The sequence below is a fragment of the Protopterus annectens genome, chromosome 3.part1 (genome assembly GCF_019279795.1).
Source record: "Protopterus annectens isolate FY-2018-M chromosome 3.part1, PAN1.0, whole genome shotgun sequence".
Taxonomy (NCBI): domain Eukaryota; kingdom Metazoa; phylum Chordata; order Ceratodontiformes; family Protopteridae; genus Protopterus; species Protopterus annectens.
Genome location: NC_056732.1, coordinates 73,345,806 through 73,366,261, shown reverse-complemented (window position 1 = coordinate 73,366,261; position 20,456 = coordinate 73,345,806). Strand labels below are relative to the sequence as shown.

Genomic DNA, 20,456 nt, shown 5'->3' with positions numbered 1-20,456 from the left:
TGACAATTTACAAGTACCATATCAAATCTTAGTTTTCCCCCACTGGATGGACTCTACTATTCGCCATTAATTTAGAATGATATAATGTTTTGCATTATTTCCTTTCATTGTTCTTACTTAGAAAATAATGATTATGGTTTATAAGGAAAGACAAATATTGATAATGAATTGAATCATCAAAAGACATTTCCACATACACTCCTACACATTGTCCCTATTATATATGTCAGGAGTATTAAAATACTGAATTAAAACAATCAGCAACGTTGTTCAGCAAACAAACAAATGAGCCAAACGAGCTGATTAAGACTCAAGTTGACCAATTAATCTGTGGAAACTGAACCAGTTTTCTGATAAAACAAGTGCTTATCTGTTTAAACTGTGATCAGTCTTGATACTATTATGTTGTGAAATGTGGAAAGTCTGAAATATTCTTTTCTGTAATAATTGTTGTTAAGGGAAGGTATTTGAGAAATCAAAGTCTTTTTTTTTACTTAGGTGCATCTGCACTGTGGAATATTTTTAGTTAATATTTACAATTACATATAATAATTAAAGAAGTCATGTGTGTTTCAGTGTTATAAATGTAATGTATATGCACATACAGCTAACATTATCATTTTCTGTTTGAAGTTTTTGACAGGGACTTGGAAGATGATGTCAAAAGCGATACAAGTGGTGCCTTCAAAAAGCTTCTGGTTGCATTGCTGCAGGTATTGTTTTCTTAATGTTGAGTGTTGGTGATGGTATTTGGCAGATATCTGAACCAATAAAGCTCCCTCTGGATATCCTGTGCAACACATTTGAGGTAATGGGTACTGAAGTAGATGATGATTTTTTTTACAGCTGGATGGCTGTTTGTGTTACACTGTAAGAAAAGTGCAGCCAAACCTTTGATAGTCTTTACAGGGCTAATTGCCATGTAACTAATTACTAGAATCAAGCTGTTTGTTTATTTATTTTATTTTTGTGTGTGTTATTTATTAGGCTAATCCTATTAAGTCTGTGGCCCCCTTTTTTTTTCAGAGGAGACCTGACTTTATACTGGCAAAAATGTGACCAGGGCATCTGGGAACTTCCCCTGCTCTTTTTAATAAGTGCCCTTGAATATCCACTTGAGCTACCACCAACTCAGGCAGCGAGGACCTCAGTTTAACATCTCATCTGAAGGGTGGTATGCTCAGGAATACAGCATCCCCTTACAATGCACTGCAGTGTCAATTTTGGGGAAAAAAAACAAGCAAGTGATATAGGACCCACAGGCTTGTGAACGTCTAGCATTAAAGATGAATGCACTACCAGTTGATGGAATGACACAAGGAATGTTTGCCTTTATTCCAAAACTTTGTTATGACCTCTCTGTTAATCTTAAATTTAAAATTAGAATAAGCATATTTTAAAGAGGAACATTTGCAACATTCACTCCTGACTTAATTCCATCACTGCCTCATACTGAAGTAGCAGGATGGCCTGTGTTGCAGGGAAATGTACATGCATTAAACATTTCTTCATGTACAATAACTGTTATGAGACAGCACTAACCCGGTACTAAATAATGCTTTTTAGTAGTTATGTCCTCACAGTCTTCCTTGGCTTCTATGGTAAATCAGATAAAGGTGCAATAGTTCTGGGGATAAGCTACTCTATAATCATATTGCCAGCAACAGGAACCTCATGCTTGAGGAAATCAGGAGCATAATAAACAAGACTTTGAGAATTAGAAATGTTAACTTAAACTGGTGATGTACTGCAGGAAAATGATAGGAAAGCATGAAAGTGAGAGAGAGAGAGAGAGAGAGAGAGAGAGAGAGAGAGAGAGAGAGAGAGAGAGACAGCTGACAGGTTAGATGAAAGACGCTCCTAATCAATTAAAATAATGAGGAATACTTGGTTGCACAGAAACAGACATCACCACTTGACAAAAGATGAAGCCATTTTAATCTTACACAACTAAAATGTGAGACCAGATCTGGAGTACTGTATTTGGGCCACAAATACCATATCTGTGAAAAGTTGTAAACCAGTCAGAGATGGTTCAGTCCAGTTAGTTAATACAAATGAGGCATTTAAAGTAGTGATTAGTTTCTGCAGAACTCAAACACAACACATGCAGTCACAAGATCAGTACAAGAGTTGCTCCTGTATCCAAGTGAGGGTAATGCTGTGTGTGTGTGTGTGTGTGTGTGTGTGTGTGTGTGTGTGTGTGTGTGTGTGTGTGTGTGTGTGTGTGTGTGTGTGTGTGTGTTGGGGGGGTATCTGTGTGCATATGTCTGGGTATGTGGTCAGAATAGCTGTAAAGTCCACAGAAATTGAAATGGCTTAATGATTGTATATGCAGACCTTCAGATCTGAAGAAACTACACAGATCCTACTTAGACTGATCATAAATTTAGCAATTTAGTAGTAGTGTTTTTGAACTAGAACATTGTTGAATGGATAAAACACATTAGTGCTGCAGATACCAGCTTTTTCCACACTGCAGTTAACTTTCAAAGAATTCTAAATCCGTGGCTAATATGAAGGAAGCCCTGTGAGAAGAAGTGCGGGCCATTCCTGCTTTGACCTATGCCAGGGACACATGCTAATGGTGGAAGGGGCTATGTGCCTCTGTTGGCAATTGTGTGCATACCATAAAGTCCTGGGTCAATAAATTACTGGTTGGCATAAGTCAAGTTGCCCAGCCTGGGTTACATGGGATAGCTTTGTTGAGTGAAAGTCTGACATATAACCAATCAACCTGCCAAAAATGAATAAAGGAATATAGTTTCACTGACAGGATGCAGCTTGGAAGTGGGTGATATGATGATAAAAAGGAAACTGGACATCCTGTGTATACAGAAGGCAATGTGTAAGGGCAGTTCAGCAAAGTCACTGGGCTTGGGATCCAGAGTCTACTAATCAGGCAGAGGTCAGACTAGAAATGTTTTGGAGTTGTGGTGAGGGAGAGTCCTCTGAAGAAAGAAAGGGATGTCATCAGAATCAGTGATAGACTCATGACAATCAGACTCCAGTATAAAGATAGGCCAGTATTCATTATCTATGTTTATGCCCCATATTGACCTGAATGCTCATATGAGGAAAGACAGAACAGAATATGATGAGGACTGTTTGGGTCCACATGGGTGGGACAACAGGAATAAAATGCAAGAGGCTATTCTAGACTTCTGTCTGGCAACTGGCTTGATGGTGGTCAACATGTTTCACAGTCACAAGATTACATACAAGAGTTGTCAACATGCTACTTAGGCAGACTTTCTCTTAGTAAAGAAAGGCATTAGGGTAGAATCAGAGATAGCAAAGTCATCCCAGGTGAAAACATTGGCCAACAACATAAACCACTGCTGGCCACAATCATCTGCAAGCAGTTGTCAGAGAAGGCTCTAACGTGGACAGAGTCTAAGCTGAAGACCTGTGAGTTGACTGGACAGAAAGCACAAGAGATCAATGAATTCCCCATAGTGCCAACACCTCAGGAAGAAGAGGAAATTAGTGGAGTTGAAACAGAATATCAGCATCTCAAATCAGAATGCATAAAGATTATAGAACAGATATGTGACCGAGCCATCTATGGAAATAAGGTACATAAGGAAAGGGTTCCCCTTCAAAACATCTAAAACTCTTAACATCTAAAATCAAAACATCAGGACCATAACATCTAAAATCCAAAACATCTAAAAGACATAGCATCGAAATTCATAACATCTAAAATGTATAATATGTAATAGTGTATCATCAAACGTGTAAATGTTATAGTTTAATCTGCTAATCTTGTGGTATCACTATGAGATGTAGTTTTTATTTCTATAATTATTATTTATATAGTGTAGTAATTTATACTATTTATATAGTTTTTATTTTGCCACTCTGTATGTGTTTTTTAGGCCATACAGGTAAGTGATATAGACATTATGTGTACATTCTTTATGGTGATTGTGATACAGCGGGGTTAGGAAATTAACTTTTTCCCACTGTAGTGTGATCTCGGAGTTGGTATATTTAATTTATGGGGGGTGTGGGGGGCACATGGGGATTGCAGGGGGGGCTTTCCCCCTGCAGAAATGTAGTAAAAGTGTGTTTCTTAGTTTGGTGTAATTATATGTAGAGGGGTGTTATTTTTATGTGATTTGTAGTGTTCGATGTTGTGATTAACATTTTAGAAGTTATGAAATTTGATGTTATGGGTTTTAGATTTTGTGGGTTTTAGATGTTATGGTTTAGATGTTCTGATTTTAGATGTTATGGGTTTTAGATGTTTTGAAGGAGAAGCGGAAAGGGGTTCCCCTTCAAAACATCTAAAACTCATAACATCTAAAATCAAAACATTGAGACCATAACATCTAACATCCATAACATCTAAAACCCATAACATCGAATTTCATACCATCTAAAATGTATAATATGTAATAGCGTATCATCAAACGTGTAAATGTTATAGTTTAATCTGTTAATCTTGTGGCATCACTATGAGATGCAGTTTTTATTTCTATAGTTATTATTTCTATAGTGTAGTAATTTATACTATTTATATAGTGTTTATTTTGCCACTCTGTACGTGTACATTCTTTATGGTGATTGTGATACAGTGGGGTTAGGAAATTAACTTTTTCCCACTGTAGTGCGATCTCGGAGTTGGTATATTTAATTTATGGAGGGGTGTGGGGGGCACATGGGGGTTACAGGGGGGGCTTGCCCCCTGCAGAAATGTAGTAAAAAGTGTGTTTGTTAGTTTGGTGTCATTATATGTGGAACGGATGTCATTTTCATGTGATTTGTAGTGTTCGATGTCGTGATGCACATTTTAGATATTATGAAATTTGATGTTATGAGTTTTAGATGTTGAGGGTTTTAGATGTTATGGTTTAGATGTTATGATTTTACATGTTATGGGTTTTAGATGTTTTGAAGGGGAACCAAGGAAAGATGGGGGTGGAATGTAGAAGTCCAGGAAGTTATTGAAAAAATGAGAGCTAGAAAAAGACCAGGCTTCGAAGGAATACTCTTTGACTAACAAACAGACTAAGAGAGCAGTTGCAGCAAAGAACAAATCATCAGAGGCACTATACCAAAATGTACAAAGTGACTCAGCAGATGGCACAAAGAAACTCTATCAGGTTGCAAGAGAAAGGCAGAAATTAAAGAAGGTAGTCATCAGACACCATTCATAAGGGATGTCTGCAGCAACCTGCTCACCGGTCCACAGGGCATCAAAGACAAATTAAATGAGTACTTCCAGAATCTGCTAAATTAAGAACCCCCCCCCAAAAGGCTCTACTGCTCCATACAAAGCCTACTATGAAAGAAGAAAAAGTGCCCTTCGTAGAAGAAGTAAGAACAGACTAAGGAAAATGAAGTTAGTGAAAGCAGTAAGCTCAGATGAAGTGACACCAGATATATCAAGATGCTGGGTTTGTTAGGGAAGAAATTGTTCCTGAGGTTACTCATAGAAGCAGGACCAACATTAGCATTATGGGGCCCCTAGCAAGTGTCATGTAGGGAGCCCCTGGACACTTCCAATCTGAGTATCACCCTGTCATTGCCATGCCGCCTAACCTCCTAAGCAACCTTTCAGCTCATGCTCAAAAGCTTTAGAAGTAGTGCACACAGACTGAACTGTATTTACAATTCTCTTACATTATGATAGGCCTACTTACCATGCCAAGGTGATCCAGGAGTAGCATGCACAGACTAAACTGTAGTTGCAATGCTCTTACATTATGACAAGACTATTAACCACACCAAGTTGATTCAACTCACAGAACGACATTCACAGTAACTACTATTTAATTGCAAAGATGTTGCATTGTAACAGCCTTGTGCACATGGCTGACCTTAAGTGAAATAGTGCCCTAGGTAAAGAGTCCCTGGTGGCCCCCTCACTACTTGCTGCTTCTTCCCATAGACACCACCCAGTACATCCACCTCCAAATTTCCCTCCATCCTGGCCTCCCCATAACATGCAGATCACTTTTGTTCATAGGTTCATAAGTTTATAGGTTCATAGGTAGGTACTAGGCTATCGGTCCTGGGGCCTATACAAGCCCAGCCAAAAAGGTACCCTGGCTTTTGCCACCCAAGAAAATTATTTTCCTGTGCCACTGTCGAGCAGAGCCACAGAGGTGATCCCCAGGGTGAATTTCCTATTTCCCATCCAATCATCAAGATTTTTCTTGAAGAGTGCTAATGAGGAGCTTTGTTTGATATAGATAGGTAGTTTATTCCAGATTATGGGAAGTCTCTGGGACAGGAATGTATCCCTCCGGCAAGTTCTGTTTAATGTGGTGACAAGGTTTAGGTCCCTAGAGCGTGTAGCTCAGAGGGATTGGGATTTCTTTAAGTGAAGCATGTCCAACAGCTCTGGGTTTGACATAGCTTTGTATGTTAGGCAGAGATCACCTCTGAGTCCTCTTCTTCTTACATTTTGTCTCAGTCTTCAACTTTTTTCCAGAAGCCTGATTTTTTTTAGATGGCCTTAAATGCATTTTAGAGCTTTCTTTTTAAATATTTCATCCATTGATGGCATGAGAAAAATTATGACTGATGAAAAACATATTCAGTGCTGCTGTTCAGCTTTACTTGCCCTTACATGTTTTTTTTCTGGATGGGAAAAACTGAAAGAAGAACTTTAACACAGTAACATATTTCAGCCTGTTGCTGTCAAGTGCATATAAGCAGCATGCCTTCTTATCCCTAGCCCCAAAAGACAGACATCTGTATATATGTCTGATGTTTGTGAGGAAAGTAAAAAATTATCATCACAGTAGTGTATTCCATATTGTTATTCCTGTCAGCAAACTGTGCTTACACAAGCTATACTGACATTCTGTGCAAACCTCTGAGGTTTGTGAGAAACATTACTGCACTGTCCCAGAATCAAACACAAATTACAGAGACCTTCTATGCACACATCTGAGGTATGCAAAGAACATTAAAGAAGTAATGAACACACTGTCCACCGGCCCCTAAAACAAGCTATAGTGACCATCTGTGAACACCTCTGAGGTTTGATGGTAAGGAAAATAAAGAAATAATGATCACACCATACCCAGCCCCTCACACAATCTACAGCAACCTTATGTGTACACCTCTGAGCAGGGCCAGTTTTAGAACTGATGAGATTCAAGGATCATTTCAAAATCGCTTATACAGCCTGGGGTGTAGGGATCACAAGGACCCTAGAAGCTTTAAGGGTGCCGATGTTTTGTGATACATTTTATGCCATATTTTTGAAAGACAGTGATTTGCTACCTGTTTTTTTACTGCCATTACCTAAAAGAGTTATGTATGTGCCTGACAATATTGTGTATGGCCACAGATAAAAAATTTTGATATTATTTTTTTGCACTCACACACACAGACACACACACACACACACACACACACACACACACACACACACACACACACACACACACACACACACACACACACACATGCACACGTACACATTGCACACTCACCTTCAGTTAAATTGGAGAAATGCCAGGTCACCCATGTTACGTCCTTGTGGTCCTGGAGTAAACCAAAGCACATGGATAAGCCACACAGAAAAAAAGGAGACAATGTGGACTCTATAAAAAAATCCACATCCAAGAAGTCATCCAGAGCAATGCACTATTAAATGGTAATACTACACACTACACACACATGCTGATTCTGTCAAGCAACCAAAGATAGCCATCTATCATATACAAGGTTGATGTTTGTGATGGAAAGAGAAAGAAATTGTGGCCATCATGTTTCTCTTAAATACACATACACGGCAACCCCCGCATACACACACACATACAGGCACAAGTCATAGCGATACAAGTTTTACACTGTATGACAGTACTTTTACCATGCTAGGTCAGTGACTGTTGTTTAACAGTGATCAAACAGCAGCAGCACAGGTTAGGGCTGGTCGGACAATTCTTCTGTTAAAGAATGTTATGATGCAAAACACAAGCGATGGCAAGGAAGCATGACCAGCCAAAATGTGTGATGGAGGTGTAATCCATAGGCTTCCTATTATGCTGCCGCAGATGCAGGTTGCCAAATGTGTCTTTGTCAAACTGAAAAGAGTGAAAAGGCAAAATAGTGAAGCATCTTTTCAGCAAATTCTTTCCCTGGGAAAGAATTTGTTTGGCCGCTTTCACTACTTTGCCTTTTCGGCACTGTAGTGAGATATCGGAGTTGGTATATTTAAGTAGGGTGTGTGTGTGTGGGGGGGGGTGAAGCCCCCCACATTATGTACTGTTTTACATTTTTTTTTTTTTGGAATAGCGATTTTTTTCCAAGGGAAACAAATCACTGTTCTGAGGTTTCCACATTGTAAGCTTTCTCTTACATGGGGTTGATTAGGTGTTGTTTGCTCTTCTGAGAGTGCGATATCATAATATAGACCCTAATCCATAGGTACCTGCTTCTCTTTTGTAAATAAGTGAGTCTTGGATATATTGCATCTATCACCATTTCTGTATGGGAGGTAACTAGGAATAAGTCTTAATCTTGGAATTTAAAGAGGCAACAAATGGAAAAGGAAACATTTGATTTTATTTTAGTGATTATCTCTATTGGCTCATGGGGTAGGTGGCTACCACATAAATGCAAGTAATCAATAAAAATCAATTCCCAGTGTAAACAGTGAACATAAAATACTAATAAATTATTGTACATCTGCAAATTAACTGTAGTCAAGAACACAAGGACAAAAGTAAAGGATAAAATGTCTGAAATGGCTGTGCATGCAACAGCAGCAGAAGAGATCAGATCTGGAGAATAGGTCAAAGAGTCAGCGTGTGTATACTAGATATGCCTAAATGTATTGCAGACACAGACAAGGATACTTGTGGATGCCAGGAACATTCCCTTTAATCTCTAAACTGATTGTAGACAGGTTTCTCCGGGTTGGGCATCTTACTTGTGATCTCTGATGGCCCATACAGGTAATAATGATGATTCACTCCTAACAAGCCATGAAGTGGATCATTGCCAACAACAAATGCCTCTGGGAGTACATTTAAGATAGGAAATGGCATCCTACTAATTTCAGTTGATTAACCTGGAATACCAGGTATGGCTGGTGTACTGATCCGTTGCCCAGGTACTGTGCCAGAGAAGAAAGCTCACACTTCATTCCATTACAGAAGCAGCTGAATGTTTAATCAGAAAGCAAAGGCACAATAATAACTTTGAAAACCCAGCCACTTCATGAGAAATGGAGTGGGAAGCTACAAAAGGCATGAACTTAGGTCAGTGTCACAGAGATTCCAAATGTCATCTTAAAGAAGAAACCACAGGCAGGAACTCAGCCCCAGACAATCCTAACAGAAACTGAGGTATCGGACACTATACATATATAGCATCAGACCACAGGCAGCCAAGATGTGTGATAAATCACAAAAAAGTCAACAAGGATTATTTGAAAATAATAGACAGCTGGTATGGAATCAGACACAACCCTGATCAGTAACACATCCCAATTAAAGACGTCCTCATGGTCTGACATTTACTCGGGAAGTCAAAAGATAATGAGGAGGTACAGAGCGACTCACACTTAAGACAAGAAATGATTTAGACTCTAACTGCAAACACACATTCATCAAAACCACTTGAACCAAGATGTGCATAACATAAAGGCTAGATGCCACCAACCCACAAGGCTCTTTCTTGTGCTTGCTGCCATATGCTCTGACCATACCTTATCCAAAACATGTGTATCTCCTTGGTAAGCAGCAGATCTGGCCTTTTGTATTTCCCTTTGCCTTTGTGGCCCAGGTTGTAGCATTAAAAGGTCCATAGGGCAAACACTTAGTTGATGAATAAATGATAATATAAGGATTCCATTTGTTGGTTAATTATTACTCAAAAAGATGGGAGTTTGGAATTTCTTATAACTTTTATCCAAGTTACCAGGAGTTAATTAAGGCTCTATTTTTAAGGCTATCCTCTTTTTATTAGTAACTTACCTACTGACTGTGAGAATTTGAATGCATTTTTTGCAGATGCAGGGCTTCTATGCTATTTGGCATGGCTTCTGTTTCTCTCCTGTAGAGCAAAGTGTTTGCTTTTTTACATTTTTGTTTTGGTTAGAGAGTCAGTTATAGACCCCAAATATTCCTGACAAAAACGATCATTGAACTAAAGGACATGAGCTATCAAGACAGGTTGAAGGTATTCAGTGTCCTACAGCCTCCTTAGGAGTGATCTATACCTTCCTTTCAAAGTCATTATGGATCCCGCAGTCCACAACCCCTTATTCCTCCACAGATCAAACAGTCCTGTGAACTCTTGAACCTGAGATCTGAACCTGCTTCAGCAAATAAACAAATCATTTAGGACAGACAACTTCATCATGCAGTGACAACCCCTTCTCTGGAACAAACTTCCTCTCTAGATCAAGCAATGTGACACACTATCTTCCTTTAAAAAGGAATTAGACAACTGGATGTGCATTCATAGATTCACCCCTGGTATGACTGGCCTATTGCTCTTTGGAAAATGAGGTGGGGTCAAAGTGTAAATGGTCACATGGCCCAGTTGCAGTGTGCATTCTTTGATTATATGATACTATGGAGAGGTTGTGACAGTGAGTTGCACAAGTATAGATATAGAGCTCACCTTTTACATTTTCTTTTTGGTTTAATGCAGAACTGGACAGTCTTGCAAGAATGAATTCTTATCATCTGTAAAACTAGAATGGTCAACTTAAAAAGTATAGTGCTCACTGATAATTTTGATACTAGTGGATACAAGTTTGTGTTGCTGCCACAGTGCAGATATCAAAAGGATTACATAAGCAATAAAGCATAACAGTGTGGACATTATAAGAAGTAAACACTGTCCAGGGCTGTTGTGAGGCCTGCCTTAGGGCCTTTCCACCCCTGGAATGTTCTTTATTTCCCTATAATACCTACCATATATGGCATTGTTGCATTAGAAGATTATTTCTGTGTTTATCTTTTGTTGAATTTTGTATTGCACATTTTTATTTTAAAGAATTTGTTGTTTTTTGGTGTTTTTTTTTTTTTTTTTTTAGAAAACATAGCCTATTTCCTTGTTAATTTTATAACAGAATATGACGCACATTGTGATTTTAGAAATTGCTATAAAAAAGTAATTGAATCACTATATCTGACTGCCAATCTGTATGATGATGCATTTATGCATGTGTCTCTTTCTCAGTGTGTATTAATGTTTTGCACCACTTTCAGAAAATAACATTTCACACTGTTGTATTTATCAGATAGTACTGTGACATTTTACTTTGCATTTTTTAGATAGAGCACATATTTTAGCAACCAATGTGCTGTTCTGTTAAAACAAGTGTTATTTTGAAATATCTGAAATGCCATGCCTAATGATGGAGGGGGACCTGAGTGCAGCTGTGACATTTTACATTTTACTTTATACCAACTGACTAGTAATAAGCAATATTTTAAAAAGTTCTAAAAAGCAACATTTAGCACTGCAATACTTTATGGGTGGTGTCAACTCCGATTCCTCCTCATACCGGATATCATACTGTTATCGAAATTCATTTGTGAACCTTAGTTCCCCTTTTTAACATTTAGCATCAAAATAACTCACAATAAATGTTAATGTAAGTTAATAAAATAACTGTTCTTCTGCAGGCAAATCGAGATCCTGGACTTGAAATCAACAAGGAACTGGCAGAGGCTGATGCCAAGGAGTTATATGAGGTAATCAAAACACTTCCAAGTATTTTTTCACAATGACATTAATATGAGATGTTGCAGCTTTCAGACAAACTTTCTAAAGTTGTTTTATACTGGTGTACATACACTAAGGGTAAATACAGTAAATTACATCTTTGCAAGAACAGTGTGTCATTTTGATATGTCAGTGATCACTCACGCAATGGGCCGATGATTCTACTAACATATCATCCTCTAGCAAATTTCCAGATCTCCTAAAAATAACACAAAATGCCTTCTCAGTCATAGAAACTATGCTAAACGAAGCACAACTAGTACTAAATCCCAAAAAATCTAAGCTACTACTATTTACATCTAAACCACCTCCACAGGACTTGAAAATTTACTCCCAAAACAAGACTGAAATAAAGTAGTGAAGACAGCAAAATTACTAGGCATTGCTATAGATGACAAGCTATCGTTCAAGCAACATATTCTTAATACAATAAAAAAAAAACACATTTTAAACTAGTCAAACTCTACAGACATAAACTCTACTTGGATAAACACACAAAAATAAAACTGGCAAATACCCCCTCCTACTCCCTTCCCTCCTCTATGGCTTCCTCATCTTTACCAATCTTTACACATCCCTAAGCAACAAACTATAATTGTGTTATTATAAAATTGCAAAATTTGCCTCTGGCCTACCAAACCATACACACCACTTGCAGGCCATAAAGGAATTGAAATGGTTTGAATTCCCCCACTACCTTCACTACACCCAACTAACTCTTGCTCATAAACTAATATACAACCCAGACTGTCCTTCACTTCATTTCATCCTACAATCCTACATCCCTCACCCAGAATTTTTGGTCTATTAATATGCAGCTTCTAAGCATATCCAAAGCCAGTAAAGGAGCTGGAGAAAGCTTGTACTCCCACTTCATAACAAAGTTATGGAATGCCCTACCCCCCTCTATTACACAACTTGATTCAATAAAAACATTCAAATGTGCCCTAAAAAGCCACTTATTAACAATCATATCTGTCCTTGTGCCCAGAACTATAGACCACCATAAACAAATTCTAAGATGACTCATTTCAACTTCAAGTAATAATTTGTTGACTTTCTACATCAGTTAATGTGAGTCAGTCACTGTCTTGTCTTTATAATCATTATTAGGCTAAACCCTAAACTTCCCATGTATTGAAGTGCTTAAATGAACTGTTTATCAAGAATGTATCTACTGTCTTTCCCTCCATATAATGAATGCCATTAAAAATACTTTATGTGTACTACCAAGACCCAGCTAGATTGTATAAAATGTTATAATCTGTGTATTACTAGTCACTAGAAAATTGTATAATTTTTTTTTGTACACTGTTTTATTATTGTAAATACCATCTTGTAGTAAGAAATTTGCTCTGTAACTGGAGCTTTTCTCTCCGGGCCTTCACTGAAAATAGGTTTCTGAACTGGTGGACTTTCCCGGTCAAAAATGTCAATAAATACATAATAAATAAATAAATAAAATAAATAAATGATTCTCTCAGGGGGGGGGGGGGCTCGTGTTGGCATAATGGCACATCATTCAATTTAGTTCTAGTGAAGAATGGGGCTCGGGATAGCTGACAAGTTAGACTTGTGGGTCTTTTGTGGCAAGTGTCAGTGCCACATTGCTTTTTGAGAAGAATCACCAGCATGTAAGTGGAGTACAGCCACACTGTGTGTGTCACTACCCTACTGTGTGCAGCTATGGTGACCATCTCCAATCCTCTTCCTCCCTTTCTTGCCACCTTCCTAGTTAGTGGATTCATAGTAACCCTCTCTGGCAGGGTGCAACACTAGACCATAAAATTTATTTTGAGATGGCGCTGTGGGCCCATGGGAGAGATGCTGCACTACCACAGAGAGTAGAAACAACCTAGAAACTAAATACTCAGAGTACAATAAAAAGCTGTTTGGGTAGAATGATCTTTTCTGCAGCATAATCTCCTCTCATCTTTCCTCACAAAGGGCTATGATTTTTCAGCATGATGGTCAAAGATGGAAGAGGACCTTAGGGACCCTGTTGTATGTACTTCTTTGGAGGAAAGGAGAGTAAGTGACTCTGGCTCTTTTCATTTTGCTTTGTTTCTCCTGTGCTTAGGACTCTGTAGCTAAGCTCTATCCACCAAGCATTTTTTTAGATACTTTCAGATTCCTGTCCTCTTGCCTTACTATTATTAAGGAGATAAATGTATTAGGTGCCATAAAGTGTAGTTAGGCTGAGGACTATGGAGGCATCTATCATGCCCATCATGAGAGCACTTGTTGATTATATACCTTCCAGAAAAGAACTGAAGATGGTGCGGTCTGCTGTCCCTTTTTAGTGTGGTGTTATGCTGTCATCTTGGGTGGCAGATGAGTTTACACCCAGTCTGGGGATGTAAGAAAGCTGCTAAAGTCAGGCTGGAAGGGCAGATGTATGCCTGCAGCTAAATCCCATGGATAATGAATATTACTGCCACAGTGAATATCGATTTGGGCTCCCAACTGAAATATCAGCACTCAAAATGCCGAGTGCTGATAAGTCAAAACAATAAGACAGAAAACATAGGAGAAGAGCAAATCTCAAAAATCACTGTTCTCCTTTAAACTTATTTTTGCAGGAGCAAGCCTCGTGTGCACCCCATGTGGGGAGCAGCCCCCACACCCCTTGGACTTATATATACAAACTCCAAGATCACCATACCTCAGAGAAAAGGGAATATTCTGAGAAATGCCATCTCAGACTTAGTATATGTATAAATAATGAAATCATAGACTACTCATGTCTATGCCCTTCCCACCCACCTGTTAAATAATGAAAATGTAGTCTGTTCATAATTCTTGCCTGTCTTATTATTGTTTACTAACCAAGAAATTCCCATGTCTATGTTCTTCCCCCACCTTCTCAATAAGGAAAATGTAATATGGCCATCAGTTTTATTATTGTTTTTTGACCAAGAAATTCCTACTCAGAAGATCCCTTGTGCAAGGGAGGCATGTGGTGAAAATCTCAAAAGATACAAGCAATGTGAGGAATATGGTAAAAAAAAATCATTATACATATAATTATAAAATAAAACAGATGAAAATTGCTGTATCACGCATTTTAGAACTACAAAAATTATCTAGGTAATATGTAACTCAGACAAAAATAACACAGAAACCATCAGGAAAAATAAATACGTAAGTCATACAGGGTAAAAGATTATGTCAGCCAACGACACAATAATGCAATAAGTTGTAAGAAGAACAAGAAACAAAACAGTACTTTTAGAAAAGTATCAGAATTAATCTGGTGTGGTCTAATTAGCATTGGTATATTGAACAACACATACATTCAAGGCATATTTATTGTTTAACGCATATATAATATATGAAGCACCAATGGACAGGAACAATAAAGTCATGTGCGAATCAGAAATACACTGCAAATATAAATTTGCCAATAAAGCAGTGATCTCCTCAAATAGACAATATCACTGTGGTGTGCAAAACTGCACAAATTGAAATCCACTGTGGTTTACATTAAAAGTACTTGCTACCCTCAAATGGCCTGTATTTGGAATGTAGCCATATAGAGTACAATGAAAAGTTTGAGTTTTCTGTGTCAGAGATTTTTAAAGAGCTATAGAATGTATGTAGTGAGGTTAGATTTAATAATAGAGAATGAAAGATAGAAGTATTGTCAGGTGCAGGTAGTAACTCTAGAAGCAAGGATAAGGTCAGGTAGTAGTTCTAGAGGCAAGGCTAATGTCGGGTAGAAGCAATAGAGGCAGATAGAAGCTCTAGAGGCAAATATAAGGTCAGGTAGTAGCTCTAGAGGCAAGGATAAGGTCAGGTAGTAGTTCTAGAGGCAAGGCTAATGTCAGTAGAAACAATAGAGGCAGGTAGAAGTGCTAGAGGCGAAGATATGGTTGGGTAGTAGCTCTAGAGGCAAGGATAAGGTCTGGTAGTAGATCTAGAGGTAAGGATAAGGTCAGATAGAAGCTCTAGAGGCAAGGATAAGGTCAGGTAGTAGCTCTAGAGGAAAGAATAAGGTCAGATAGTAGCTTTAGAGGCAATGACAAGGTCAGGTAGTAGCTCTAGAGGTAAATATCTGTCCTTGTGCCCAGAACTATAGACCACCATAAACAAATTCTAAGATGACTCATTTCAACTTCAAGTAATAATTTGTTGACTTTCTACATCAGTTAATGTGAGTCAGTCACTGTCTTGTCTTTATAATCATTATTAGGCTAAACCCTAAACTTCCCATGTATTGAAGTGCTTAAATGAACTGTTTATCAAGAATGTATCTACTGTCTTTCCCTCCATATAATGAATGCCATTAAAAATACTTTATGTGTACTACCAAGACCCAGCTAGATTGTATAAAATGTTATAATCTGTGTATTACTAGTCACTAGAAAATTGTATAATTTTTTTTTGTACACTGTTTTATTATTGTAAATACCATCTTGTAGTAAGAAATTTGCTCTGTAACTGGAGCTTTTCTCTCCGGGCCTTCACTGAAAATAGGTTTCTGAACTGGTGGACTTTCCCGGTCAAAAATGTCAATAAATACATAATAAATAAATAAATAAAATAAATAAATGATTCTCTCAGGGGGGGGGGGGGCTCGTGTTGGCATAATGGCACATCATTCAATTTAGTTCTAGTGAAGAATGGGGCTCGGGATAGCTGACAAGTTAGACTTGTGGGTCTTTTGTGGCAAGTGTCAGTGCCACATTGCTTTTTGAGAAGAATCACCAGCATGTAAGTGGAGTACAGCCACACTGTGTGTGTCACTACCCTACTGTGTGCAGCTATGGTGACCATCTCCAATCCTCTTCCTCCCTTTCTTGCCACCTTCCTAGTTAGTGGATTCATAGTAACCCTCTCTGGCAGGGTGCAACACTAGACCATAAAATTTATTTTGAGATGGCGCTGTGGGCCCATGGGAGAGATGCTGCACTACCACAGAGAGTAGAAACAACCTAGAAACTAAATACTCAGAGTACAATAAAAAGCTGTTTGGGTAGAATGATCTTTTCTGCAGCATAATCTCCTCTCATCTTTCCTCACAAAGGGCTATGATTTTTCAGCATGATGGTCAAAGATGGAAGAGGACCTTAGGGACCCTGTTGTATGTACTTCTTTGGAGGAAAGGAGAGTAAGTGACTCTGGCTCTTTTCATTTTGCTTTGTTTCTCCTGTGCTTAGGACTCTGTAGCTAAGCTCTATCCACCAAGCATTTTTTTAGATACTTTCAGATTCCTGTCCTCTTGCCTTACTATTATTAAGGAGATAAATGTATTAGGTGCCATAAAGTGTAGTTAGGCTGAGGACTATGGAGGCATCTATCATGCCCATCATGAGAGCACTTGTTGATTATATACCTTCCAGAAAAGAACTGAAGATGGTGCGGTCTGCTGTCCCTTTTTAGTGTGGTGTTATGCTGTCATCTTGGGTGGCAGATGAGTTTACACCCAGTCTGGGGATGTAAGAAAGCTGCTAAAGTCAGGCTGGAAGGGCAGATGTATGCCTGCAGCTAAATCCCATGGATAATGAATATTACTGCCACAGTGAATATCGATTTGGGCTCCCAACTGAAATATCAGCACTCAAAATGCCGAGTGCTGATAAGTCAAAACAATAAGACAGAAAACATAGGAGAAGAGCAAATCTCAAAAATCACTGTTCTCCTTTAAACTTATTTTTGCAGGGGAGCAAGCCTCGTGTGCACCCCCCATGTGGGGAGCAGCCCCCACACCCCTTGGACTTATATATACAAACTCCAAGATCACCATACCTCAGAGAAAAGGGAATATTCTGAGAAATGCCATCTCAGACTTAGTATATGTATAAATAATGAAATCATAGACTACTCATGTCTATGCCCTTCCCACCCACCTGTTAAATAATGAAAATGTAGTCTGTTCATAATTCTTGCCTGTCTTATTATTGTTTACTAACCAAGAAATTCCCATGTCTATGTTCTTCCCGCCCACCTTCTGAATAAGGAAAATGTAATATGGCCATCAGTTTTATTATTGTTTTTTGACCAAGAAATTCCTACTCAGAAGATCCCTTGTGCAAGGGAGGCATGTGGTGAAAATCTCAAAAGATACAAGCAATGTGAGGAATATGGTAAAAAAAAATCATTATACATATAATTATAAAATAAAACAGATGAAAATTGCTGTATCACGCATTTTAGAACTACAAAAATTATCTAGGTAATATGTAACTCAGACAAAAATAACACAGAAACCATCAGGAAAAAATAAATACGTAAGTCATACAGGGTAAAAGATTATGTCAGCCAACGACACAATAATGCAATAAGTTGTAAGAAGAACAAGAAACAAAACAGTACTTTTAGAAAAGTATCAGAATTAATACGGGTGTGGTCTAATTAGCATTGGTATATTGAACAACACATACATTCAAGGCATATTTATTGTTTAACGCATATATAATATATGAAGCACCAATGGACAGGAACAATAAAGTCATGTGCGAATCAGAAATACACTGCAAATATAAATTTGCCAATAAAGCAGTGATCTCCTCAAATAGACAATATCACTGTGGTGTGCAAAACTGCACAAATTGAAATCCACTGTGGTTTACATTAAAAGTACTTGCTACCCCTCAAATGGCCTGTATTTGGAATGTAGCCATATAGAGTACAATGAAAAGTTTGAGTTTTCTGTGTCAGAGATTTTTAAAGAGCTATAGAATGTATGTAGTGAGGTTAGATTTAATAATAGAGAATGAAAGATAGAAGTATTGTCAGGTGCAGGTAGTAACTCTAGAAGCAAGGATAAGGTCAGGTAGTAGTTCTAGAGGCAAGGCTAATGTCGGGTAGAAGCAATAGAGGCAGATAGAAGCTCTAGAGGCAAATATAAGGTCAGGTAGTAGCTCTAGAGGCAAGGATAAGGTCAGGTAGTAGTTCTAGAGGCAAGGCTAATGTCGAGTAGAAACAATAGAGGCAGGTAGAAGTGCTAGAGGCGAAGATATGGTTGGGTAGTAGCTCTAGAGGCAAGGATAAGGTCTGGTAGTAGATCTAGAGGTAAGGATAAGGTCAGATAGAAGCTCTAGAGGCAAGGATAAGGTCAGGTAGTAGCTCTAGAGGAAAGAATAAGGTCAGATAGTAGCTTTAGAGGCAATGACAAGGTCAGGTAGTAGCTCTAGAGGCAAGGCTACTGTCAGGTAGAAGCAAGAGAGGCAGGTGGAAGCTCTAGAGGCAAAGATGATAAGGTTGGGTAGTAGCTCTAGAGGCAAGGATAAGGTCTGGTAGTAACTCTATAGGTAAGGATAAGGTCAGGTAGCAGCTCTAGAGGTAAGGATAAGGTCAGGTAGAAGCTCTAGAGGCAAGGATAAGGTTGGGTAGTAGCAGTAAAGTGGCACTGGTATTATAATAATGGTGAGATTATATAACCAATTAGCAGATATTAGCAATATAGTACAGTGATGGTGTTAACAAATTACTTTGGAGATCTGAAAATCATGTAAATGTAGTGGTCATAGAAGGTGAACATCTACTACATGAATGATTCATTAGGGACACAGTAAAATTAAGATGGGGTGCAAAGCATGTCAGGTAATGCCACACCTACACTGTGCATTGCCTGCCTTTTATCCATTGAGCATTTCTGTGAGCAGAATAGGATATTTATGGACTAATGGTAGCACCTTCCAAACAAAATCATAGTTCTTGTTTCCTAGGGCTTCCCCAGCCTTGCTTCCATTTCTGTTAGTTGCACTTTTGGTGCTAAATTAAGTCATTCTGGTATGCCACACCATAAGAATACTAAAACAATTCATGGCCAGACTTCTCATTTAGCTCATTATAAAGTTATATGAACTCTGCTGGGATGAGACAGTAGCAAATGTGACAACAAACTGTTTAGTCTTGAGCAGGCCTGGTGATAACAAGACTAACAGGAATAGCAAGTAAAAGAAATGCATTCCACCTCTAGAATATCAGTTGTAGAAAGACAGACTCTGTGCTGTCATATGTGCAGATGATGTCAAAGGCAGTGGGGCCATGTGATAATGCTGTATATCCCAGTAGTATGGTGGCATTTAATTAGACCGTAAGGGTTGGCATTGCACAGTGGGGTACACCTGGGCATTCTGTCATGCCTTACTTCTTTTTATTGTCATTTAAACCTTAATACATCATATTAGGGCCTACAGAATAGGAGTTTTATGAATAAGATGCTCACTCCCTGCTGGTGCTTGTGCAGTGTGATATATTAGACTTATGCCTTACTGCTCTGTGAAAAAAAAACATAGTGAATTCTACCTTCTGTTTGCATTATTTTGCATTGTAAATATGTTTTTTTCAAAGTAAACTGCAAATAAATTGTACCACAAATGAGGAATGATTTAATTGGCATTCTAAAATCCAAAATAGTAGCAGTTAAATTATTTTCAGCTATCATTTATTGCTGTCCAAAATACACTAATTGCCAAATCAAATGACTCAAGGAAACCAATGGAAATTTTATTGTAAAAATATGTACAATATTTCAAACATAAAGTGATTTCTTTAATTATCTAGAAGACCAAAAAATGTGCAGGTGCTTATAAAAGGTAAAATACAATTACATGACACATTTGTAACTAGTTCTTAAAGCTGCAACATTTCAAGACAGGAATAAGGCTGACATTTACATTTAATCCAGGAAAAATGTTAGCCCTTAAATCAGTGAACCATTTATATTAATATAACTGGGCAGCGCAGTGGTGCAGCAGTTAGCATTGTCACCTCGCAGCAAGTGGTTTTCCAGC

At 38.2% G+C, this 20,456-nt stretch overlaps 1 protein-coding gene across 1 annotated transcript in view; it reads left to right on the top strand.

The window, feature by feature from the left end:
• ANXA13 (annexin A13) overlaps positions 1-20,456 on the top strand; it is a 293,708-nt gene that overhangs the window by 184,345 nt on the left and 88,907 nt on the right. Inside the window, exons 6-7 of the mRNA XM_044066589.1 lie at positions 634-713; positions 11,613-11,681. Coding sequence (XP_043922524.1) covers positions 634-713; positions 11,613-11,681 — 149 coding nt within the window. The remainder of the gene's footprint in view (positions 1-633; positions 714-11,612; positions 11,682-20,456) is intronic.